The 27,797-nt window shown below is 38.9% G+C and overlaps 1 protein-coding gene across 5 annotated transcripts in view; it reads right to left on the minus strand.

Moving 5' to 3' along the window:
• PRDM5 (PR/SET domain 5) overlaps positions 1-27,797 on the minus strand; it is a 224,299-nt gene that overhangs the window by 29,825 nt on the left and 166,677 nt on the right. For 3 of the 5 annotated variants that reach the window (XM_037991424.2, XM_007999676.3, XM_007999677.3), the window contains one exon: positions 27,467-27,552. The exons of 1 other annotated variant lie outside the window; for it this stretch is intronic. In XM_037991424.2, coding sequence (XP_037847352.1) covers positions 27,467-27,552 — 86 coding nt within the window. Of the gene's footprint in view, positions 1-27,466; positions 27,553-27,797 lie in introns of those variants that run through there. One more of the 5 variants, XR_005238255.2, reaches the window with a different exon arrangement.

Consider the following 27,797-nt stretch of genomic DNA (forward strand, 5'->3'; position numbering starts at 1 on the left):
CTACATAACACATCCATAATTGGTTTTGCGTTGTAGCTAATGAAAAACACACTTCTATAAATTAGGAAAATGAATTGCACAAGCAACACATAGAACACTAAAAACAAGCACAGTAAATAGGATATAATTTTCATATTAAAGTGTTGCACACAGTGTTTAAATAGAAACGAGGAGGCACCTGGTCTCTCTTAATTAATTCACTCTGAGGCCCACAGAATAGTGCATGTAAATGAAATGGCTGGGCAGCCAGAAAGTCCTATCACTTGCATAGAGGTGATAAAAGAGCTTATCTGGCATAAAGCACGCAAAGCAGCATCCAAACTAGCTCAAAAGCCTTGTTTTCCTGCGGCTGCAGGGGTGACTCAAACTAGTCCACTTGGAATCGTGAGACAAAACATAAACTTTTCCCTAATGTTTTCCTAATTTCTAGTCCAGTGGACTTCAACCCTGCCTGCACATTTAAACCACCTAGGGATCTTTTTAAAAACATTGATGCCTAGGGCTCACCCTCAGACAGCCTGATTTAACTAGTTTGGGCAGGGGCAGGCACTAGCTTTTTAAAAGCTCCCAAGGTGCCTCTAATGTGCAACCAGAAGTGAGAACTTCTGATCTAGTTCACCATCCCCTACCATAAGCATTGTAATGATAATAACAATGACAAAAACAGCATCAGTAACAACTCCTACTCTTTGTACTACTACTATTATACTCTACCACCCCTGCACTGCTGCCTGTGTTCACAAACTGCCTACTTTCCGCTGGCTGGCAAAGTGCTAAGAAATTTAGAGACTGTTTTCCCATTTAGCTGTTAAGCAATGCTGCAAATTTGCTATGGTTATTCTCGCTTTACAATGAAGAAACATTTGTTTAAAAACATGACCAAGGTTATTGTAAGGTAATGGCTGTGCTTTGGTAAAGGATAAGTCGAGGTAAACATCCAGAGTGACTCAGTGAGTCTACAGTGCAGGCGTAGAACTCCACTTGTTATCATAGCCATGTAGTCATAACATGGGAAGGCCATCACTTGGCTCTAAGCCACTATTTTCTGTAAAAGGTATAATTGCCCTGTTGACACTGCACAGGCTCAGCTCAACATGGCTTGACATGGTGGGCACGTGGGTGCCCAGAGAAAGAGAGAGAGAGAGAGAGAATCAGAGCTGTCTGTCTTTGCAGAGGGACAGAGGGGAGCCAGGACACAGCTCAGCTTGCTTGTGGCAAAACAGAGAAAGAGTTAAGTCACTGACCCTGAAGGCAAGGGAGAGCCGGCAGCACAGCTGTGTATGGGGGCTGCTGGACTAAGCAGCCAAGACAGGGTGGATAGTGTGAGAAAGCTGTTAATGAGAGCTGCCTATGATCCCCCAAGTGTTCTTTCTGCTCATCCACCCACTCCCTCGAACCTCAGCATGGATCAGAACCTGACCCTTGGCATGACATTTGGCGTAGTCGTGAACCTGACAGTTATACAATCAGAGAGAGCAGAACAAAAAATAAGGCACTTGTAATCTCAGGCCTGTGTCTTGGGTGAAATGCTTCCTACCTGAGCCTCTTCCCTGGTTTATATCACTGCTGGCAGAACCCTGATTCTATTTGGGTGTTGCCTTCTGCCTGGTTAAGCACCCTGGAGGAGGACCCTCCCAAGCCCAGCCGAAAGAGTGACCCTTGATCAGGCTAAGCCTCGGCTCCACACTTTCTACACACTGGAATCGCCTGAAGAGCTTCAAAAAATGCTGATGCCCACCCCCAGAGATTGTGATTTCATGGTCTGAGGTATGGCCTGCGTTTTGGCAGTTTTGAAATATTCCCCGGTGATTCTAATTTGCAGATGCATTTGGGGACTGATGCGCTAACCCAATGACAGCAATTCCATTTCCCTTGCAGCGATGGGTTTAGCTTAGGGCATGTGACCCGACTGTAATTACTGAGAAGAGAAGGTAAGCCTACAGGAGATTCTGAAAAAGGCCTCTTCTGCCTGTTGATGCAGACCACATAAGGAGAGCCTGCTGGAGCTGCTGCAGCCATGTGTTGAACAGGTGAGGAGCTGGCTGACGACAGCAAGAGATGTGAGAAAAGTCGAGGCCGCTAACGACCCTGTTGAGCTATTAACCAACCACTGATAGCCCTTCCTCTGAAATTCTTGTCATGTGACTTAAAACAAATCCTCATCTTTTAAGGCCCTTTCAGTTGGGCTTTTGGTTAGTTTGGGATAAAAATCATCCTACTGCCTACACCTTCCCAATCATTACACCATATACTAATGGCCCTATCCCAGTGACACAGAATACTTCTAGCTTACATTGAAGCATAGCACTGACAATGAACAAAAAATTCAAAGTCAGTGGCTGGCTATTAAAAATGATAATACACAACACAGTCTAAGAATCCTGGCTCTAAAAATGGGAATGAGTGTTCTTTTACACAGCTACATTTTTCTTACACATATAACGAGAGTTACAAAGGAAGCCGAAAAAAATTTGCTGATAAGAATTCTGAGAACAATGTACTTGTGCATTGTAAAGAATGTCCTTTGTAATCCTTGAAAGAAAAGGAATGCAGTTAAATGAAAGAGTGTTATTATTTAAATTATCTCATGGGAAATTACTTCATTCCCTGCATAATGACTAAGTGTTTAGATTTTTTATTTTAATCTTACAAAAGAAGAAGAATCATACGAACAGGAAAATTTTGTTACAAGAAAAAAGTTATGCTTACCATCTTAAAAAATTATGGTGCAAACTTTGAAAAATCAGTGCAAATTGTAATGAAAATATAAGGAAGCATAAATGAAAGAGAAAGAAATATAAGGGAAGTAAATACAATAAAAATATAGAAGATACACAGAAAATATAAAAACATATATATACACACTTATGCCAACTGATACATATAGTGTCCAAGACAAAAATGTTGACTTTCAAATAACATTGAGAATGGAAGTCAACTAAAAAAACAATAAATCATCAGAGTTGGGAGAGCATGTTTCTGATGTAACTGTCTTTTTCTGTTGTCATGTATCATCCTCATTGCTTTGTGTTATCTTAAAAAATTGCTAATGAAAATCAAAGTCTTATAAATTTAAGATAGTTTGATTTTTTTTTTTTTTTTTTGGCATATTGCTGGCAATTTCCCTTACCAATGGAACATTCCTGACAAGAGTATAGTCTCAGAACCAGTAATCCACCACCAAAGGTAAATTTAGGAAGAAAAATATTAAATACTTCCTTTAAAAAGGTCTTTTCCTATATTTGAACTAGTACTTTAAGCTTACATACCAATTAATTTAAGTGTTCCCAGCTCTATTTACAAAGGATCTGACAGCAATCAAGATAATTCCCATGATTAGATGACGTCATTGAGAGTCATTTCATCAGCAAAAGTCTGCATGAAGTATTAGGCAAGATACTGTGTTAGAAACCAAGGGAAACACAAAACAGTTTCAAATGTGGTCCTTATCCTCAAGAAGAGTACAACAGATTAGTAAAGAAAATCCTGGCCAGTGGAGTAGATGAAGTTGAGATGTCCATCATGAAGTTGAGTTGTCCATCACCTTCAGCTTTTGTTGCTACACAATTTGAAGTATGGTATGCAGCAAATACAGAGTATCCTTGTCAATTTGGGGGGATAATATAGGAGTACAGAGAATGAAGTGAAATGAGAATTCAACATAGTCACAGACTCTTACATTTAAGAAGCAGATCCAGCCAGTCCACACAGAACTGAATTAATTCAACTCGGCCACTTCCAAAAATAACAAGCATGCTTTCTGACATATGTGATGGTGGCAAGTGTAATCCATCTTTGAATAAAACCATAAAGTTTATCCAGAGGTGTGTAGGAGAAAGGAATTATGTACATGTAAAGCCTTAGAAAAGGGATATCTAATTCTAAAAAAAACATACTTATCCCATTACACAATCTTGAAAATAATAAGAACACAGCAGAAAGGTGCTATCACACATGCAGCTAGTTCACCCATGACTAACACAGCATTCATTTCAGCCAAGTTTATGTCAACAGGTGAAACAAAACCATCAAGGAGCGGGCAGAATTCAGAGGAAATCATATCAATATAAATTACATCTCTGAGTCAACACTCTGCACAGATGCAAGGAGCTAGTAGCATAAACCTGCCCCAGGCAAACTTAAAAATGCTGAAAATACAGCCTATTTGCACAGGTGAGGATTCCACAGTTGTCCTGGCAGAGATCTTGCTAGATTTTAATTTGCTCAAAACTCATAAAATATTTTGACAAAAAGTCAGTCAGCCTAAAAGATTAAAACAAAGAAAAAGATGACAACAGTATTACTGTAATAAATGAGAAATGTTTATTTTCTAAATTTGAATACTATTAACATTTTAAAATTTCAAAGGTAACTGCAGAAGTTTTTTTTACTTAGAAAATTAGCATCTTTACTATTTACCTTTTTCATCTGATAGTGGTTTTTTTTTTTTTTTTCTGTAAGCAAATTTGAGTTCAATCTTCTTTCACAAATGGGTGTTTGTGAAAACTTTTGTAATCTCTGATGATGCTACACAGACTTCATTAGGCAGATATATACTTCATATATACTTCAGATATATATACCTCTGCAAAAGCCATTGCTACCTCCAAAATAAAATGACCCTACTGTCATCAGTAGTAACCAGAAACAGATCACATTTCACTTTTTTTCCTAATAGGCCTTGGTGACTTTTTACCTACTAGCTTTTGGTTGTTTTCAGTTCAGTGTGTTCCTTGAGAAAGAACACCTCATTAACTTATTTCAAAAACCATGAAAAGAGTGACCAACCATCCCTGTTTGCCCAGGACTAGCCTGGTTTTAACTCTGAAAATCCTACATCCTGGGAAACCCCTCCATTTGGTGCAAATCAGAAAGCTCATGTTTAGAACAAGATAATGCCAACTCCGTTTCTGTATTAAACAGCATCATCTGAATTCAGGAATCATAGCCTATTGTAATGGCCCATTTAGATACTATCTAGGAGACAGACTGTCTGTGTCAGCCTGTAAATCCACCCAGCTGTCATAAGGCAATATACTAAATATAGAAGGATTCTGCTAACACAATCTCCCCTTCTTCCTATGCCCTGATCTCTCATCTCGTATCTAAATAGTCACAGTCTAGCATTCCACCGGCAGAATAAGCTCAGTTACCAAGGAAAAGTACTGACAAGACCTCTAGCTAGGCCTTTCCCAACACACACTTCCCCACTGAGAAGAGTGGCGCAAGGTAGTGGGCTCATCCTAATGGGCGCAAGGTAGAGTGTTACACGGACAGGGATGGAGGGTTGGGCCAGGGTGGGAGAAGGGCAGTGCTTTGGATGGAAGTGCCAAGTTTTGCCTCAGGCCAAACAAAATGCTTTCTCCCTCAAGATGATGATACTTTGTTATTTTAAGAAAAAATATTTTTACAGAGAGAGCTACTTATAAACTGTCTAGGTTACCAAGAAATCATCCAACCCATTCTCTTAGAATATATTAGGTAAAAGAAGACTGAATTGAGGCAACTTCCTTGTTTTAATTACATCCAAAGAGAGAGAGAGCCTCATGGACTCACGGATCTCAGTGTTGAATCATTCCTTTGCACGCTTAGATGATTTTGTTTTGCTGTAATTCTTTACATTGGATCTTTGGTTTACATACACTGGTGCCTTCAGAGTATGCTAACCTGTAAGAAAAGAACTGCCAGCACAACCTCCCAGTACTTTGTTCTCTCTCCTTTTATAATTGCAGTTGCAATTGTTTTTCTACTAGTAGCCAGTGATCCTCTATGTCAAGTCAACATAAATAACACACCTAGAAGATTCAATTAACATAATTCTTATTTTGTACATAAAGAAACCAAGCCTGAATGCTCAGAGAGAATTCAGTGAGTACACATTTCTCTCCCCTCAAAGAATGTCCACAGTCTTCAAAGGGCCAATCTCTAGGAAAGAATGAAAGAAGATACACTGGGCACCTGAAGACACAAATAGGGGTGGGATGGAGAGGGATAGAAGCCTCTAGGGCTTTGAGCCATGTATTGCAAGAAAAGGAACAGACCACTTAGCATGCAGCAGCCACAGCATTGGCAATGACTCTTAATGGGACAGATGTGGAAAACTCACTCATGCTCTGCCAGTGGGGAATAGAAACAGAATTTAGTATTTTAAAAATTTAAAATTCAGTCATTAAGTCATATATTACTTGGTTACAAACTGTCTCGCATGTTAAAGACTATATTCTAGGTAGAATGTCATTTTTTTTGGCAATGACATGGTAGACTGCTTACATGTCTGAAAACACATGTTAATTTTAGTCCCTCCACTCTGTTGCCTCTACAAAGCCAAACATATGTAATAGATCCAAAGCAGTCAGGCACACCACATTCCAGTAAAATGTTAATTTTAACTTACACTGGCACAGTGAACATTTGACTGGAATATATTCATTCACTGAATAGAAGCAGTAGCTGAAAGAGCAACCTACAGCAGCATCCAAGAAAGATGTATGCATATGTGTGTGTGTGTGTATGATATGTATACATATAGATATAATTCATAAGGTGATGAAAAAGGTTAGACTTAAATGGAATTCAGTGTAATGCAGATTGACGCTAGTCATGGGAAAGCCTCTAGAACTGCCCAACTGATGTGCTGAGTTTTTGGATTGCAATCCAGTCTGTGTCTGGCAATGAAAACTCCAGAATATTTGAGTCCAGTGCTACAGGCTGCAGGACTGGGTCACCAGGCACTCAGTGGGCCTCATGGGTGGTACTAAAGCTTAACAAGTGTCTCCAAATGTCTGTCACTTTTTGCTGAAGCAGAAAAGTATTTTGCATTTTGAAAGTACCAGTGAAGGGCCGGGTGCGGTGGCTCACGCCTGTAATCCCAACACTTTGGGAGGCTGCGGCGGGTGGATCACTTGAGTTCAGGAGTTTGAGACTAGCCTGGCCAACATGGTGAAACTCTGACTGTACTAAAAATACAAAAAAATTAGCTGGATGCGGTGGCTCACATCTGTAATCCCAGCTACTTAGGAGGCTGAGGCAGGAGAATCGCTTGAACCCGGGAGGTGGAGATTGCAGTGAGCCAAGATCGCAACTCCAACCTGGGTGACAGAGTGAGACTCCATCTCAGGAAGAAAAAAAAAAGGAAGAAGAAAGAAAGTACCAGTGAAGAACATCAGACCACTGTCAGTTTTCTGTCATGATCATGGCTGGTCCTTAGATAAGTGGTTTATGTCACTCACAGCTTAGCCTAGCCCAACTGCTGACCCTGGGGTGAAAGCCTTCCAGTCTCATTGCCAGTCCCCAGACTCTCTTACCCTGTCCTCCTGCTTCATGTTTTCTAGACAATAAATCTTAGATCAGTTATCTACCCTATTCATCTGTTAGAATCCAGTATCAAGGCCACAAGCAATCAGCACCATCATAATCACTGTAAATCTGAGATTTATAAAAGACAGGAAAAACCTTAATAATCCATCTGTCCAATATGTCATTATAGTATAAATAAATAGCATTTGGTGATGAAACTGTGTTTGGGAAATTGTTCCCATTTCTGGTTCCTATTATTTCCATTTATAATCTTGAACACATAATGACATAGGAAACTAAATGATGTATGTATGTGTGTGTGTGTGTGTATATATAATTTCTGATTTGATTCTAGACAATTATTATTTCAGAGAACATTTACACTTAATAATATACAATATTCATAAAAAGACTAATCAATTTTTTCTTTAGGTGAATGTTTGCTTTCATTTTGCAAGGATATGACATCATGGAACTTGGTGTACTAATTTGTTTTGTACCAATTCTTATCCTCCACTTTCCCACCAAGCAACATCTACCCTGCCCCCTGCCCCTTATATACTTTGCCTAGTGTTGCATTAGAAGCAAGGCCTTGGCCTTCTAATATTCATATTTTAAAATGTTCTAGAAAAGAACTGAGGTTACAAGAAAGGGTAACATCCACACTACGGAGCTTCCATAATGGAGAGGTACACCAAATAGAAAATACACACAAGAAATATGATTTGTCTGAAAAATACCCAAATGTGTGATAAAGAAATGTAATTTACAATTGAAAGCAGAAGTAAAGGAAAGGCAAAAACTGAAGGTAAAGAATGTAATTTAACAAGTAGCACATTTAAATATTCCTCAGAAGCAAGGAAACTGAAGCCTGCCTAGAAAGATATGAATCTAGGACCCCAGAGGAGATGGCTTTCCCTCTAACGAATTATGGTTGACACAGCACATACAGATGAAGTCTCAAGCAGGAAGTGAAGAAAGAGATAGCCAGACCCTCGATGTTTCTCAGGATAAGCAGGTTTTTACGTCAGCATCAGTATGGTTTTGGTCAAACTGAAAATGATACCACGTTCTTAGAACATCTAACTGCCTCCATTAGAGTAAAAATAAAGAAATCAAAGAACAGCTTTTTTATGGAGCAAAAGGAAAAATACATAAGTATATTTTAATGAATGACCTTTATCCTTAAGACTCTATTTCCTTCATGATTTTAAGAATATGTTTTATTACAATACCTAGGAATACTGAAAGCAAAGCATTTTTTTAAACCCCACAACATCCATGAGATGAAGGCAGCATGACTGAGAGGCCCCATAGGTCCTTCAAAGCAATAATTCACACAGCCTAAACACCAATCTTGATATAAACTTGCCATGTGACCTACTGTGAGTCGTCATTGGCCTAGGCGTATCTTCCTGAAAAATTACCATATCAAAAATAGCCATCTTCAAAGATATGAAAGACTCATATTGAAAATGCTGTTTTGATTTCCTATGAGCAAAGAAACTACTATACAAGGAATTTAGGTTAAAAATGTGGACAGTAAGTCTCTCTACATTGAAATTTCCCTTATTATAATGTATTGCAAGGGACATGAAGTATCTCTTCCTGGTGGCTTTCACAATTTTAAAAATATTTCAAAGAAAATAGCTTCTAAGATATAAGTGAAGGGAAAATGGTGTTGAGGTCCTAGTGGCACTACCACATGATTTCCTGCGTGGGGTGTCCCCATGCCAGTCATCTTGGTGTGGTCCCAGCAAGCAACATTAGAACAGGAATCCTGAGGAACAGGTACTGAGGGAGTCTGGTAGACCCAAGAGATACTGGAGCAGCAACAAGTTGTTATTGAACTGAATGGGAAATTGACACCAGTTTTCTTACAATTTTTCTGAAAGATTAGTTCATTCAATATGGAACATAATGCTTTAGAACATCTTGATGGCTGCATATCTAGGAATGAAGAATAAGGTCTTTAAAGATAAGCTAACTTCCAATCTTGGTGCTGCCTATTACTAGTCATTGTAGTAATGACGACCTGGGATTTGGACAAGATACTTAAGCTCTCTAAGCCTCACTTCCCTCATTTGTAACACGGAATATTATACCTATGTCATAGCATTTTGCTTATCTTAATGGTTGGCACATAATATCAACACAGTAAGGATATTTTACATATTATATTAACCTGCTTTCTTCTCTTCAACACTGCAATATGAATATAAATATAATGTTATCCAAAATTGAAAAAGGCACATGAATCATGTAAATATAACTGGGTAACTTTATGTAGAAATAAAATTATGTAGGAACCTCAACATAGCATAGTTCTTGAAATCCATTAATGAGATCTTCATACAGACAAATCTTTATCCCAAGATACTTGTGATACTTTAAAATTCTCCGAATACAGAATAAGACGAACATAAAATTCTGTTCCAGAAAGAAAATAGTTTGGAAATAATGTATCCTTTTCTAAGAATAATGGCCTCATTTCTTTTAAAAATTAATTGCATATTGCCTATCTTTAAAACAAAGAAAAACTATATATATGTATTTCAGAAAGCATGTACTTTCCTTTAAATCCTGAAGTATATTATTAAAGTCTAAAGATAATACAGTGGTGGTGAAGCAACAATCAGCTTAGATGCTAAATATTTATAGTTTTCTTTTAGCTAAATCTGCATCTGCTCTACAGATACTCTTTGTGGATACACCAAGTTCATAAAGGAGTTTAGTGGACATCCCTGAAACAACTATACTGTATTATTGTTACAAACGGGGCTGTCCAAGCCAGAGAGATGAAGCTGTTCTCTGACACCACTCTGCCCAGGCTCTCACAAGAAGAGGTGCAGATAAGATACAAAAGCCCTTAGAGTTTCCCTTGCAGCAGCCGTGAGAAATAAAGAGACAGGCGGATGAAAACACTACTCACCTAAAGCCCTGCTATTTATACTTGAATATTGACTATGACACTTTATAGTCAGTTCAGCAAATGCCTAACAATTTCCCACTGTGTGCCAGGCAGTCAGCTAGACTCTGAAGTTCTGCCCACCCATGAGCAAGACATTTTTACAGGTGTTATGTAATTTGAGGGAGAAAGTGACACCAACAGAGCTCAGTGCAGGGCAATGTACAACAAGTGATGATAGCACAGAGAAGGGGTCCCTCACCCGGCTATGACATGAGGGTCAGAACATGATGGAGGAGGTGATTTCACTTAAGCAGAGGTTTTTTTTTTTTTTAACAAAAATTTACTTATGGGTAAGAGGCCAGGCAGTAAAGCAGAGAAGAAGATGTCAGTTAAAACAAGAATAAGAATGGTGTAATTTTGGGCTGGCGAATGAGACTGGAGAAAAATCTGCTTTATATTTATTCCCTTGTTTTTAGTAATAGAAACTAATTCTATTTAGTGTGGCAACGAGCTTAAGAAAAGACGGTAACTCCAGAATTCCGCATAACCAAGTGTGGTCATGTGGAAGCTGGTGGGTAGGACTTCCAGAAAGCTCCTTAGTGGAAGTGTAATCAGCAGGGGCATATCCTATTACCTTCTCTTTCCTCCTCCTTCCTGTTGCCTGGAATGAGGATGCGATGGCTAACGTGGCAACATCCACCTTGAGTCACACTGGAACCTTGACAATGGAAGCCACACGCCTTGATGACTTTGTGGAAGTGCCAACTATCCCTGGAATGCCTAGCCCTAGACATTTATGAATAAACCCGTTCGTGTTTAAGATACATGGCTGGGTCTCTGTGATTAGCAAGGCAAGCAATTCCTGATGCCAAGCTGGTTGAAAATATGAAGGGTAATTCTGTGAGTAGGTGACAGAAGTTGTAATGGTCCCTATAGCTAAAACAGTTAAGAAACTGTGTGTCTGATGAGGTGTTCAAATTAATGTTGAACCATCTCAGAATAAGGGTAGGCATTTGGGTGACTTAAGAGGAGCTCTTACAGTCTTTACCATATGGAGATCATCTAAAACACTGGTAGCTGAACATAAAAAAGGGAGAATTTGCAGGATCTATTATCTATTGTTTTATTGTTAAGACTGAGTATATTATACATAGTTCATATGATTATTGGGAAGATTTCTTGATTAGAATACAAGTACTTAACTCAGTACATAGTATATAATGGTCAATAAATAGTTACTCATTCTAAAATGTGCTTCTTAACATCTAATATTAAGTAATCAGATTATAATATTTGTTTTATGCACTTTTAGAAACTTTGTCCTTTTCACATTAATAGTCACTTACAAGATCTCCAATTATTACAGAAAAGATAGACAAATTCCAATAGTAATAAAAATATAAATTCCTAATAAGTAAATTTTATATTCATTGTAACTTATCTCTTGAAATCAGATGTACTGCTGGAAAATAACTGATCTCTGAGGTAACAAAATGCAGGACAATACAACAGGTTACTTCACAATAAAATATTTTTAAACAGGTAATAATTTTATACAACATTTTACTAAAAATAAAAAACTATAAAAACCAAAAAATGGTATAATACTCCTGCTCTCTAACCTAACCTGTCATTCCTAACCTTTAATTTCATGACCAAATGAATTTGAGGAGAGATAATGTCATCAAAGTGCTTGCAGAGAGAGAGCAATATCCCTGCTATAACTAGCTATACCCAGTCTTCAACATATTTTGACTTAAATTCCCTCATTTTTAAATAAAGGGGTTGGATTAACTGACTTCTTATGAGCTTTGCAGCTGGGATATTCTATGACTCTAGACTGCACTCAAAATAGGTCACAAATAATGAAGACATTTTAGAAATGTTGTGCATTGTATTTTGTTCTCACTTGTAATAGCAAATAACTACAGCCTCAGCAATTGTTATAGTTTTACTAGTCTCAACCTACAAGACCATTTGTGTAACATAAGAGAAAAAAGATACGAAAGAAAAATAGGTCAGTTCAAGGGGTAGACAGAGCTGCTTGGACTGAACGTTTTTTTTATTTCATAGGTTTGTGTTTCTAATAAGGAGGGAACACCTAGTATTATTGTTCATTTTATTACTCCATTCTCTCACTGGGAAACAAATGAAAGCCTGTGCTGATTTAGTGTTATCTACAGAATCAATCCTATCTTCCTGTCCCAGCACCAAAAGCTCCTCACAGTCTTGTCACGCCTGCCTGACCCCCACCTCATGCTCCAGTTCTCAATAACACACACCATGGGCTCGCCTACACTGCGCTTCTCACCCACCCACAAATCACAGCTTCACATCCTTGCACACAGCACTCAGTTGGTTTGCAATGCCCTATCCCCAATCTTGTTCCTTTTCCTAGAAAACTCAGACGCATGCTTTCTGATCCAATTCACACTTCCTCAGTGGACCCTACCTGGTCTCCCTTGAGCAAAGCCAGATGCTTTGTTTTCCATGTTCCAATGTTCCCATCACACATGGTTCTCTTTTACCATGAGAATATCTAATGCAACAATGCAAGCTTCCCACTCCCCTCCTGGGTATGCAGAGAACTCCGGGTGGCTGAGACCAGGTTTTAAACACTTTGTCCTTTCAATGTTAATAAAATTCTATTTAGAAAGTCTCCATTTTTACAGAAAAGATATATAAATACCAATGAGGATGAGGATAAAATCATACAACATGCAGTTATATTATGGAATGACTGAATGAATACGTGAACTAAGCTCTAAGAAAAAAAGAAAGAAGAAAAACAATGATGTAAAAATTAAAAAAAAAAAAAGCTAGGCTAATATAATTAATGTACCAGTAAAGTATGCCGATGGCAGAGGTGGCAGGGAAGGCTGTATAAAAAGTGAGACCTGACTGGGAGACTGGGAGAGGGACTGTTTTATTTGTACCCTCAAAAAGTATTGAAGTAGACCTAGGCAAGCATGGTCATCCTTAGGAGAAGGACACATGGTCCAAACTGGCCAAGGCCCAGAGTGTCCAGGAGGAAGGGGGCACAGGAGGGGCAAACAGCAGGCAGCACAGTCAGGCTGGCACAGGGCACCCAGGCCAAGCCACCTGGGCTCCATTCTGCAGGCAGAGAAGAGCCACTGTAGGCTGGGGGGCGGGGGGGGAGGGACTTTGTTTTTTTTTTTTTTCTTTAGTAACTGAGACACTTGATCAAAGCAAATCTTTATAAGTATTGATGCAGCCATACATGGTATGCATTAGACCAGCGATTCTTGAATTGTGTTTTGTAAAAGACTAGCTCCAGTGAGATGTTAGTAGAACACACGCACACACACCCTTACTCGCTACACTCAAACTCTCCTGGCAAATGCTAGCCTAAACAAACTATAAGAAATGCCTTTATTGCTGGATTTCTTAGAATCTGGAATATGGTTATATATATCATAAAACTGCAAGATTCAGACATACCATGTGATTTTTTCCCAGAAATGCTGAAACGCTTCCCTTCCCTTGGCTTCAGTGCCATCTCCCTGTTTTCTCCTGGTTCCTTCAGCCTCTTTAGCTGCTCCTTCCCGGTTTCCTTTTGGACAATATTCTGGGGCTCAGCCGTTTTTTTTTCCATTCCACATAGATGTCTCCAGTGAATTTTCTACTCCTGCAGACTAAACGCTCCTCTGTTTCTTCCAGTACCTTTCCCTGACTGGCCCTCCTCCCATGCTGAGGTAGGTGGTCTTCCTATGTGCACACACAGCACCCTGGGATACTGTATGTGCATACTTTCAGCGTAGTCTTTGCCATGTTCTATCTCGTTGTCTTCTCCCCCAGACTGTGCAAGGGTTGCAGTCTTTTCTTAACTGTTCCTTCAGTACACGGCACATGGCACAGAAGCTGACTCTAACATTTAGTTGGCCATCTGAGACCAAATACATGTTCTTAAAGAGTTACGATTAGAAACATACCACATTGGTCAAAGAAAGTCTCTTTAATCAGGAGTTCTCTATACATGCAACAACTGTTTGAAGTCATTGTTAAGCGAAGTTAAATAGAAACTGTCATGGAATTCCCTAAGATCAATTCTTTTGCTTTTAATTTTTGACATTATGTGAGATAATCAAGAAAGGCCCTGTGTCACCATGGTGTCATCCAACTTACACTACAGGGATCTGATTTTATTCCTATTGTTCAGAATAACAGCAATATAAATCAATCCTTAAACTAAAAGTTCCAATAAATAATCCTTTCAAACGAAACTCTGTCTAAATTTTACATTATTCATATGTTCAAATGATAATGAGCTCATAAGCTTCTCTAATACCTCAGTTAAGACACTGATTCCAGCTGTAGTAACAGTCCCTGAGAGTTATGTGACAGACAGAAAATGAGGCACTTACAGGACATTGGCCTTTGTGCTACTGTACCCTATTGGGGCAGACAAAAGCTGTTCACTTAAAATGCTGAGATCTCTCCTGTCAGGTCTGGAGGGTGGATGGGAGATACAGTCTTTTGATTTTAACCACAGATGTTTTATGCCTTGCTCTGAAGCAGTGGTAGGAAGAGGCAGACCAAATGGAGACTAGGAAAAGGCCACTGAAAAGGGCTCTACTGATTCTCTAAGGATGGTGTGCCTGGGAGTATCTTCTTGAGACACTCCCTTATCTCTGCCCAAAATCACCTGGACAGCATAATAAAAACTTGTTGGCAGGTTGAGGAGAACCCAGGCAGAGGCTCAAGAAAAGAGATGTCTAAGACTTTTTAAATATATAAATATATGGGGTACCAGTGCAATTCTGTTACAAGCATAGATTGTGTAGCAATTAAGTCAGAGCTTTTAGGTTATCCACCACCCAAATAATACACATTATACCCATGAAGTAATTTCTCCTCATCCTTACTCCTCCCACCACTCTGAGTCTCTGCTGTCTATCATTCCATTCTCTATGTCCATTTTTTTAGCACCCACTTATAAGTGAGAATGTGATGTTTGGCCTTCTGTGTCTGGCTAGTTCCACTTAAGATAATGGCCTCCAGTTCCATCCATTTTGTTGCAAAAATTATGATTTCATTCATTCTATGCTGGAATACTATTCCGTTTCGTGTATGTGTGTGTGTGTGTGTGTGTGTGTGTGTGTGTGTGTGTCACATTTTCTTTATCCAATCATCTGTTAATGGATACTCAGGTTGATTCCACATCTTTGCTATTGTGAATAGTGCTGCAACAAACACGAGTGCAGGTATCTTTTTGATATAATGATTTCTTTTCGCTTGGACAGGTACCCAGTAGTGGGCTTGCTGGATCAAACAGAACTAATCGATGATTGATGATGATGGTACTGGCCAGTAACTAGCAAGAGACAAAATAATTAGCAGGGCTGAAAATGCCAACACTCTGAAATCACTGACCTTCAAAAGCTCCTCAAGAGTCCTGAGCTTAGGTAAAGCCCAAACATGTTCATCCAGCATTCAGAGACGACCTTTTATCATCTGCCCTCTGTGCATCCCAGAAGCCTCTTTTTTAGTACACCTTCTACTCTACTCCATAACCCACCCATATGAAGTTTTCTGACACTCTCAGGCACCTTGTACTATATATTAGATAATGTATCCCTAATACCTAGCAGAGTACTGGCATATAGTTGGCTTACTAAACATTTGCAGAATTAGTCAATTTTCCTATATCCAGGTATCCAAGAAGCACAGTCTAGATCAATGAGCACAATCTCAAAGCCCTGGCACAGTGACATATTAATGGCACACAGACAGCGACTAGTTGTAAAGTGATCTCTTGTTAAAAATAAAGTACTATAATTGCAAATAGTCTACTTCCTTTTCACAAATGAGGTGGGTTTTAATCTTAACCCCTAATAACACCATTTTCATTCATTTCCATCCCAGTATGCTGTCCTACAATAGCAATAAGCAGGAGAGTTAAGGTTTGAGCTTGAAGAATTGTACATGGTCCATGCTGTGGCCTGAGGTGTCTGCCCACCTGAGCTTCATCTGTCAAGTGTGTCAGGCAGATACGTAGGGTGAGAGTGGCTTCATCAGAGGATCACAGATCTCTGGCTTCCTTCTGTGGCAAGTACATCTCTAAAAACAAACTCTTCAGAGTCAGATGACAAGAATGGCCCAGACAGGCAACCAGGGAAGGCTGGGCCCAGCATATATCAATGCAGAGCATCAAGTTCAGAGTAACAGGTGTACAGTTGCCTATTCCTGCCTAGACAGATAGAACTACCTCTCACACGGTAAAATGTGGAAATGCGGAGAAGCACATGCAACTGAAGAAGATGACCAGAGCAACAAGGAAGGGCAACTGAGAGCTAAGAGAGAGCCATGCCAAAGACTCCAGGACCTCGGAGTAGGCCCGGCACCAGTTATACACTTGGGACCCAGTACTTTCCCATGCCATCACATGGCATACTTGGGATTATGTGTTACTTAAAATAATGTCCTTAGGGTCCACCTTTCCTGACAGACACAAGCAGGGCCTGTGACACTACAGCTTCTGGCACACAGTTGGGCACGTCAGAAACATCTGATGAATGCACGCACTCTTGCCTTCTCATATCTTCTTGTCAAGTCTTTAGTGAGAAGGAATTGCTGATTAAAAAAGAATTAAACTTATGAGTGACTCCCAGTTCCACTGAAGGTAGAGACAAGGTCTGATTTGTGTACTACTGTAGTCCAAGCTCATAGCACACTGTAGTCATTTAATCAATGTTTGTTGAATAAATAAATGAATGGATTCATGTATCTTATCTAGTTATATATTTGCTGAGTTAATTTGATAAATTTAATAATTTGCTTCTGACATAATTTCACTTCATTCTTTCAACAAACCTAATAACTCACTAGGTGCCAGGCACACGGCTGCTAAGGGAAAAGAGATGTGAGCTACAATTCCTGTCCACATGAAAGTCACAACCTAAAAAGGAGAAACATATAAACAAATTGTAACAACTTTTCTAAATTCAAAAGCAGAGGTTTGTGTATTTAAAACAGCTTTAGTCAGAGAGCATTAACAAAGAAAGTCCCAAATAGGGAACGTCCCAATCAACCTCCTAATCATAACCAGAGATCACCCACGCTTGAGTTTGCCAGACAACCAACCTCAACAGCAAGAATTACCTTCCTGATGCCCCTGAACAAGTATCATTCTGATTACAGTAGTACTGCTAGATAACCCAGTTTCAGACAGTTTCGTTATCATTTAATATTCTAGAAAGTATTAAGGAGAAAACTGTATAATGCTGATGAGCCTATTCACTTTAGCCATCCTAATATCACACCAATTATAAGACCAATTACTTAAAATGAAAGCTCTTAATTTATTTATACAAATTTCAGTGTTACATAAGCAAATTTGCCATCAGATTTTTGGATCTACAGATTAAATAGTATGTAAGTATAATGAAAGCCTTTAAGTTCACACTTTCCTGTGAACTTAAAGAAAAATCTTTTTCAGAATACTACAAGCCTTTCTAAACAACTGTTAGTATATTTTTTAACACTGAGTTGTGAGGTGTGTATTTTCCAAAAACAAAACACAGCTCCCATTGGTAAATAGTGATATTGAGATACAACAGCTAACTTCTCTTTGGGAACATTTAGTAAGTGCTCACTTCAATGCTCTGTCCAGAAATGTTGATCATTTAAAATATAAAAGAATATTACACAATTAAAATTGTACTTAGCATTATGTAATATTTAGTACTTGTTCTAGTTATCTATTGCTACATAATAAACCATTCCAAAAAATACATTATTATTGTTTATGGTTTAATATTTGTTTATTGTAATTATTTTGTTTAATGATATAAAAATAACATAATTTTTCATGGTTTTGTGGATTGACTGGGTTCTGCAACAGTTTTCACTTGGGAGTCTTTCTTGCAGTTGCAGTCAGTTGGCTGTAGCTGAAGTTATCTGAAGGCTCAACTAAGCTAGAAAGCCAAAATGGCTTACTCAGATGACTGGCAGTACATGTTGGCTACCGTGTGGCATGCCTATCTGGCCTCTCCACATTCCTTGTGGTCCTCACAACATGGTGGTTGGTCCCAAGAGATATAAGCAAAAGTTCAAAGCTTATTCTGTTCCAGCCTCGGAGGTCCTAGAACATCACTTCTGCTGCATTCTACTGTCCAAGCAAGTCATTTCATTGTTCCCAGCTCAGATTCGAGGAAAGGGAAACTGGACTGTCCTTGTTAATGTAAAGAGCAGCATGTGCATACAGGGAGGAAAGAGATTACTGGCACCATCTTGGAGACTACCTTATTACACCATTATTCCAACTAATGCACATTATGTTCTAGATGGGTAGGTGGGTAGTACTAGCTTCCCCTCCCTGCAAAAACTTCAAGCTAGGCAAAGACATATTGAATGAGAATGCAAATACCATTTAAAAACTGTAGAAAAATCACAGCCAATGCCTCTAGTCAGTTCAATCCCTCACACTAATGTAACTCTACTCTTGTAACCTTAACTATAGTAAAACAGAATTTTGTTCCACAAAAGACTTTTGGCTATTTTCCTATGGGATAATTAACCAATCCAAAAAGTTTGCCAAGAGAATGAAATCCAGCTTATTTAAAAATTTCACCTTTTATTCTCAAAGCCTATGAAAATCCAGAGAAGCATGATCTTGCATGCCTGGACCAGAAGTCCTTATTTGAAGAACATCATTTGGCATGCCAAAAAAGTATTCCTGACTGGGAAATTTAAAACTTTCTTTTCTGGTGATATTTAAGAGAGCTGACTGGCTCATGGGCAGAAGTTACACAGAGATTAAGAATAGAGGGCACTCTGCCAAGTGGGTTGATGACCATCAGAAAGAATTTTCACAAAGGAGAAATGAAGAAAAAGAAAGGTGGTAACGATGCTGTCGGTCCCTGAAAGGAAAGTGATTTTTCAAGTGGTCTGATTTCCCTTTTACAAAAGAAAATGCCTTATTGTGATAGAACAAGAATGTTCAACTTCATGCAGGTATATATTTGGAGCCAAATAAAATACAATGGTATTTTAAAGTCATTTATCTTAAATGATTCCTTGGCAAGGCATATAAAATTTCCCAAGAAATATATGGGTTGTAGAAACAATAAAAGATTCACTAATTCCAAAATTGAATTAAAGATATTCACAAACAGTGACAATGAGGCATATTCTTTTGTTCCTATAGGACAAAAGCTGATGAAGTTTAGAAATTATAAAAATGTTAAATTTTCTCCAAAATCATAATAAACTATTTTTAAAAGTTATTACATTTGTACATCTCTTTTTCTTATCCAGACATAAAGACAGACACAGCTATGAGTGCTCCTCAGGCACCTAACCAGGATAATTGTGAATCCAGTATCCGCTCCTCCCCTTCCTTCCTCTCTAAACCCACAAGCTGCTCTTCCTATCTCTAGGTGGAAAATCACAATACCCCAAAATGCCCCCTGTAGGCATCCTAGATTCGTCTGTGACTCCTCCCTATTCTTCACCAGCTATACTGAGTATGTCTAAACTTTGTCCAAACTTTGTCAACACTTACCTCAAAGGTGTCCCTCATATACATGCCTGACTCTCAGATCCCATGGCCATCTCATGGGGGTCCCTACTCCTGCTCACCTAGCTCCATCATGTCTCCTGACTGGGCCTCCCTGACTCAAGTGCTGCTTTCTTCAATTCTTGCTGGAGAATGATTCAGAGCAACCTTTCGAAGAGATAGAACTTACAATTTCACTCCTCTACTCGAAACCAAACCAAACACACACGATAAAATGTTTTCACAATTCATACCAACTCCTCAATCTCAGCCTATCTCAACATAAGTCATCCTTCAACATGTATCCTCAAATTCAGTTACAGTGGACAGGCCACACTTACTGTATCCCTAGGTGTGCACTTTGCTTATGCAGTCACATTTTTTTCTGGCCTGCCCTCTACCATACTCCTTCAAACACAACTCAAATATCACCCTCTATCTCTAGTCCTGGAATCCACCAGCCCTCCCAATCTGATTCAACCAACTTGCTTTTGTATCTGTCTCCTAAGCTTTTTATGCATGCCTCCTAATGTGTCCATAAGGATTTCAAGCTGATTCTCTCCTTAAAAGACTCCTTTCTGTTCTCAACCAAGGCTGCATATACTCTATACAATGCTCCTGGAGCTAGGAAAGTTCTTCTTGCCTTTTCCTCCCTTTAGCATACAGCAGCCCTCACTCCTCCTGCCTTAACATCTTAATTCACATAGAATGAGCTCTTTTCTTTTTCCTTCAACATCATGCTTACACTCATTCACATGGTTCATCAGCTTGATGTATTGGTCAAAAAGTTTTTGGGATAATTTCCAAATCCTACATCAATAGACCACCCAAAGCCTCTAGATAAATTCAAAGGTGTCTGATGCCTAGGAACTCTGAGATACCCACCCTCGTTTGGACTCAGAGACTCCCGGTCTCACAGTGTCAAGAGAAAGTGCAAAAGGCACATGTCTGTTAAACCCAGACCTACAATCTGAACAACCTGAGGATCAGGGATGAGAAAGCTCATGAAAGAAAATTAATAAAATATAAAACAATATAACAGACTTGCTGTTACTTGTAACCACTGGCAATTCCATTTTAATTTTGTAAGAACTAATTTGCCTATTTCTGCAAACAAGGCTGGAGAGAACTGCAATCTTAGAAACCTGAAACCTGTATAAGCTAATTGGGTTTTTGAAATGGTGTTCAAAAGACAGAGTTTCTGAAATAACTTTCTAATTGGTCCAGGTGCCTTCCATGTTGAAATCAAAAGTGGTTATACAAGACATGAAGTTTTCTGTGGTAAACAGTTACAAACAACAATTTCTTTTGAAACTAATGTTTATAAAATGGGTATTTATGAGGTTGTGTCCTAACTCACTGAGTGACTGCTTTGGCTCAATGTATCTAATGCCATAAAAACATATGCTCTATAATTTTCAGATGATCTATAGTTCCTAAGACTAAAATGGACTTGAGGCACTGCACACAAAGAGTTCAGCAACTGGCATTTCTCTACCTCATGTAGTTTGGAGTGGTAAAGCAGACCTTTGAGACAAAGACAACAGAGATAAGAAGGGAAAGTTCTGGCAGCATACCTGGGGTACCCCCAAGGCCAAAGGCCTTGGAAAAATTCAAATCTTTAAACCAAATCTCGGTTTAAAGCTACAGTGTGAAAACTAAGACAATCTTGGCCAGGCATGGTATTTCTCATTTATAATCCCAGTACTTTGGGAGGCTGAGGCCAAAAGATCACCTAAGCCTAGGAGCTCAAGACCAGGCTGGGCAACATAGCAAGATCCTGTCTCCACAAAAATTTAAAAACTTAGCCAGGCATGGTGGTGCATGCCTGTAGTCTCAGCTACTCAGAAGGCTGAGATTACAGGACCACTGAACCCAGGAGTTCAAGGTTGCAGTACACTATGATTGCACCACACACTCCAGCCTGGGCAGCAGAGCAAGACCTTCTCTCTCTCAAAAAAAAAAAAATCTTCCCCAAAAGAGGACCTTCTTCCTCCAAATAGCTCTCTCCTCCACCACGCAAGCAAAGAACAAAGACTATGAATGGGACAGGAAAAGGTAGATCTAGACAGGGATGAGAAATGACGCCAAGTGCCAGTGCCCCGAGGGCAAGCATGCTGAGGCTTGCCTGAGGCTGCCAGGGTCTGACTGCATCCTAGGAAACAGAGCCCCTTTAGAGAAACTCTAAATAAGGGTGTTTCCCTGACTGAATGGAGGAGCTAACTGGACATGGAATGTAAGAAGTTCCACTTTTATCAACTCCTGGGCAGGAAATTAATCTAGAGCCATTAAGTGGGAAAAGTTATCCCCAAAAACCCTATACAGTTAAAAATAAATCACTACTCATAGGATGTGGAAAGCCACAAAGAACATCACCCCCAACTTAATAGTGACAAAAAACTGAAAAATTTAGTCATTCTTTCAAGCTTAAGGTCATGAAACATTTTGTGAGCTAAGGTCACAAGACAATCAGATGAACTAAATGTCAAAAAAAAAAAAAAATGGAACACAGAATGGTCTCACCTTTGTCAGAGGAAGACAGAACTGTCACAAAATGGGTAGGAAGAAAACAAGTGATGGTTGATTCCTTAAGGATTGAGGACTAGCATTTAGGTTAGAATCCTGGGGACCCTGGCACATGGAAAGTCCACAGCCACTCATCTCTTTTCCACTGGCTCCATCAGCATTCGTAAGAAAGATTAGACGCAGGGCAGGATACCTTAGAGAGCCCCCGGGTGGCACAGACAAGGTCTGAGGGTGGAGTAGGAGTATCTGAAGGAACCCATCTGCTTTCTGTCTCTGTGCTGTGTGCGTACAAGGTGATGAGCAGCGGCTGCCAGGGAGCAGCACAAACCACCCAGACCACAAACCTGCCTCACACAGGAAACAAAAGTCTTTGCCTCTGAGTGAGGAGGGAGACACCTGCCACATCCCAGATGTTACTGTGCTTTGACAGGAGGCAAAAGCTACCAGCTGCTGGGAACATGAAACTTTCTGGTGCTGTGGTCCCAGGCAATGACCCGTGGCCTCTGGAGACAGACAGAACCTGCCTACATATCCTGCACTGACACCCAGGGGAGCCCAAGAACCCAAGGGATCCACAGGAGAGGTCTGCTGCTGTGGGAAGAGGGGCAGAAACCTCTTTCTCATGCTCCAAAGATACGAGGTGGAGCTCACCTGCCACAGCCGGTAGGGCCAGGAAACCATCCACCTTCTAGGCCTGTGCTGTCCAACAGAGCTTTCTGTGGTGACTGTAATGTCCTATATCTGTGCTGTGGCATACAGTCGTCACCAGACACATGTGCCTATAGAGCACCTGAAAAGTGGCTAATGTGACTGAAAAAGTAAATTTTTAATTGCATTTAATTAGATTTAATTAAAATTTAAATTTCGACAGCCATAGGTAGCTAGTGGTTAGGACACTGCAGCTGACCCTGAGTGGAGTCAGAGGCAGGGGCCACCTAGCACCAGGGTAGAGGCAGAAATGCTGATAAAGTCACAACCCTGAGACTCAAGTGCAGAGCACCTACCCAACTAATGCTAGAGCAGGGGCCCCAGGAAAGCCCTTTGGCCTACTTAAGTCTCGTGCCTAGTAACAAGCACCAGCAGGCTACTGCCAGTGGAGGGACAAAGGCAGAGAGAAACATGTTCTGTGGCAAAGGTACAGATTTTGGATCTGCCAAAACCTGATGGTGAGGAAGGATCCTCAAGAAAAGCCTCACATGAAGAACACAGCAGCAGCAGTCCACCCGCTGGAGAAGCTTATAGCCTGTGGTGACCACAGGAACAACAAACCCCAAACCTAGCTTAGCTCCTGACCAGACTAACTCAAGCCTCACTCACATTAACAGCCTAGCAGAAGAAGAAGTATACCTATTTCCAGGCATAAGCAGTGTTTACTTTAGTCTCCAATTAGACTTAGAGACTTAATTTCTCTTACACACACACACACACAGACGTTCAAAAATTATGTTACACTTAAAAAGCAAACTCCTGCAATCTTCCCACTCATTATCAAGAGATAGAATACTCAAAACAATGACATCCACAGATGGCCCTGATGGTGGAAACACCAAAGAAAGAATTTAAAATGATTACAATTAATATGTCCAAGAATCCAGTGAAAAAGGGCAATTTCAACAGAAATATAGAAACTATTTATTTTCTTATTTATTTTATTTTTAAATGCAAATTTAAAACTGAAATGTGTTATGACCAAAATGTAATAGTATTTTTTTTGAATTGAGTCTTACAGGGTCTTACCCTGTCATTTAGGCTGAAGTGCAGTGGCACGATAATAGCTCACTACAGCCTCGAACTCCTGGCCTCAAGCAATCCTCCCACCTCAGCCTCCCAAAGTGCTGGAAATACAGGCATCAGCCACTGTGCTAGGCCTTATGGAAACAATTTTTAAAAATTCAAGTGAAAATGCTAGAGATGAAAAACATAGTATCAACGATGCACTCCTTCAATAGGCAGACAGCACAACAGAGGTAGAAAAATCAATGAAGATGAAAATATCAATAGAAATTAGAAACACAGAGAAAAACACTGAGTTTTTTTTAAAATGCAAAGGAAACAAAAAGAGAATAGGGCATTCAAGAACTCTGGAACAATATCAGATAGTCTAACATGCGTAACTGGTGTCCCATAAGAAGACAGAAAGAAAGGGACAAAACAAATTTGAAAAAAAATAAAATGGCCAAGAATTTTCTGAAATTTAACTAAAGATAGCAGACGACAGATCTAAGCTGCAAAAATACAATGAAAAACACAACTAGGTACAACATAGCCAGAAGCTGAAAACAACAAATATAAAGAGAATATACTGAAGGAAGTAAAATTACCAGACTTCATCTCAAACCCTGGTCTCTCCAAGAAAGGTCAATGATTAATTGGATTTTGGCAAAATGATCTCCCACATCTGGGGCTCTTACTGCACCCTATAGACAATAACCAGAGAGTAAATGGCTTTATGTTCCTTCTAGAAGGCATTCATGCAGTCACCACAGAATGCAAACTTGGGGGTACAGGCCTGACACAGCATCTTGGGTTGTCTCAGCAGAACTTCCTAAAGATGTACCTTACTGAATTAGATAGCTTATTTTTTTTCTGTTGTTGCTAAAATAGAATTAAAAACTTTTAAAATAGGACCAAAACTGTCTGGGAATTAGAGTTAGTTAAATGCTTATGTAATGTGAATGCAAAATTGAAACTGAAATGTGTTATGGCCCAAATGTAACAGTATCTTTTTTGACCGGAGTCTTACAAAATGCGAATAATACTGGGAAAATATGACCTTGCAGAGGTTGTTCCTCTAGAATATTTTTTTTAAAATCTCTGTTGAGTTTTAATAATAGTTTGATTGTACTAGCTGATAACCTAAGTAGGCTTTTTAAAATTTGAACTAATATGCAAAGACTATCTGTATTTATTCAATGCTTAGGAAACAGTATTTTCAAAATAAAACTGCTTGGGTAAAATATTTAAAAAATGCACAAAAAAGGAAAATTAAAAAAGAGTTTGAGGCAAAACCCAAAAAAAGGTTTACACATATTTACCTTGTTCCTTGGATTTTCTACTCATTGTGGGGGATCCTGCCTAAAATCCTGAGTGCTCCTGGTCTATACATTCTCTTGAGTTCCCTTAGTCAAAGCCCAGAATTTGTTTTCTTTTTGTGCAGTTAATGTCAGAAAACTTCTGACAAGGGACCATCTGCAGCTGAATACTTTGGAGACAGTGTTGGAATCCTTATATCGAGGTTCAAAAATTCAAAAGGATATGGGACTTTTAAATTTGGGGTCATTACTGTAATTTGTTTAGTGTGGAAATATACCAGAAAATATATGAGCTGGTGGAATGAGAAAATATTCAGTTAAATAATAGGCAAAAAATTGCAAATGGTCTCTGTAGCCAATCTCCCTAGGTTCAAATCTCAACTCTGCCACTTATTTGTTTGTGCCTCAGTTTCTTGCTTTTCAAAAAGAAATCATAACAACAGCTACTTCAAAGAGTTGTTGTGAAGCTTAAATAAATTAATAAATGCAAAGGTCTAAAAGAGTACTGGCATGTAATTAGTGATTTTGTGTTTATTTTTATTCATCTTAACTATTTTTATTCATCTTAACTATCTGTATTATTCTCATTAATAACTTTATATTAAAATGAAGTAAAATCCAACTCAATTGAATCGAAAATGTCTCACCTTCTTGAAAAACCCCAAAAATATTTTTTCTTGCAGTGATTTAAACAGCTTCTTCTGTGTTGTAATCATGTCTACCTTCAGTAATCAAGTAAAACAACATCATATGTACATTTCTGTCAATATCACTGGTTTCTATTAAGAGGAATCAGGGCCCCTTTGCCTATGTCCGCATCTTTTAAATAAATACATTATTGATACATCTGTGACAACTGCTCACATGTAAAATAACCTCTTAATCTAAAGCTAATTTAAACCTTTTTCATAATACTCATTGTGAAATATTTTGGATATTGTACATTTAAATCACACTATTATAAACAGGAATATCTGTCTAACCCTTTACGGTTTATGAAGTACTTTTATATCTAGGAAGTACTCCAATTCCTAATATTCACATAATATGAATATGATACTACAAACTAGAATGAGAAACCTGCCATAGATTTGTTTTAATGAGTGGAGAAGCTCCCTCTCTTCACCACAAAGACAAATAAAGTATTTTCTTAAGGGGACTTCAGGGGATAGATTTTATGTGCTGCCGAACTGAAGTGGAGGGCTACAGTATTATTATACCAGGAAGAATATTACTATTATGTGTTTTCTCTAAAGTTTTTCTTTTATAGCTAAGGTAAAAAGTAAAATCCAGGAGCGGTTTAAATTAGAATTGTTCTAAAGGGGATTAGATAAGTCTCTTAATATTTGAAAAAAAATATCATTTACATACAGACCATATGCACTTTAAAAGGCGAAACTGAAAAGAAACTGAAAGATAATGCAGTGAAAAGTTGAATAGAGCAAAATCAACAATAGCTATTTAAAACAATACAAAATTTCCACGTGGAAAGTTCATTTAAAGTGTCTAATTGTGCCTTAAATGGAATAGTTAGCTATGAAATGGTGGGTGATGGTGAGTAAGCTGCTTACATTTTTTTTTAAAGCATGTGAAACAGATGCTTGAGTCTGGAAAAGGCATAGATAACAGAACAATAATAGTTCAGTGAGAGTGTTGACAGCAAAGGAACAAAGGGTACCCTGGGAAGAATAAGCCACAGCACTGGGCATGCCCTGTGAAGCACTGAGTTATACTTCCTTATTTCCCACCTGTCCTGGTAATTTATCTGCAATGTCTTTCTTGCAAACATACTTGCTCATCAGTATTACTTAATGGTCAAATGCTGACAAATTTGCAGACTCTATTAAAAAATGTTCCTATTACTGGTGAATGTTTTGCAAGAAAAACCTTTAATTATTGTAGTATTAAAATGTTAAAAATCTATTTATCTTGCAGTTCATCATTTATAACTCCTGAAAATTGATTCCTGATTCAAAGAATAAAAACCTTTTTGGGGTTTCAATTCGTGTTTTTTTTTCATTGTTTTACCTTTTAAAAAATTATCCTTAAATGTCTATCATAAATATAGATATACAACTTCCAGTGTATTGTCTTTATTTTGTAATATAAAGTTAAATATATTTCTTTTAAAATAAGCATGGTTTTCATGATCAATATTAATGAAATAGAATATAATCTTACCCTGGTGTGAGTACGAATGTGCATCTTCAGTCCATCATTTTTACTGAATCCTTTTTCACAGTAAGGACATTGATAGGGACGCTCACCTACAAATAAAGGAAGCCTGAATGTCAGAAAAACGTGAAGCAGCAGAACCAGCCCTGTGCTATCACTTCTCATACACTCAGATCCTGGCCACCACACATGCCCTGTGCTACTTCAAGTGGGCTCCAGGCACAGCGGGGCAGACCCAAGCATGGGCTGTGCAGCACAGCAGTGGACTGTGGCCTCCCCTCCTGTGGAGAGGGCACTGAGCCCAGAGCACTTCTGATACTCAAAAATAAACATTTGC

The sequence above is a fragment of the Chlorocebus sabaeus genome, chromosome 7, assembly GCF_047675955.1.
Source record: "Chlorocebus sabaeus isolate Y175 chromosome 7, mChlSab1.0.hap1, whole genome shotgun sequence".
In the NCBI taxonomy this organism is placed as follows: domain Eukaryota; kingdom Metazoa; phylum Chordata; class Mammalia; order Primates; family Cercopithecidae; genus Chlorocebus; species Chlorocebus sabaeus.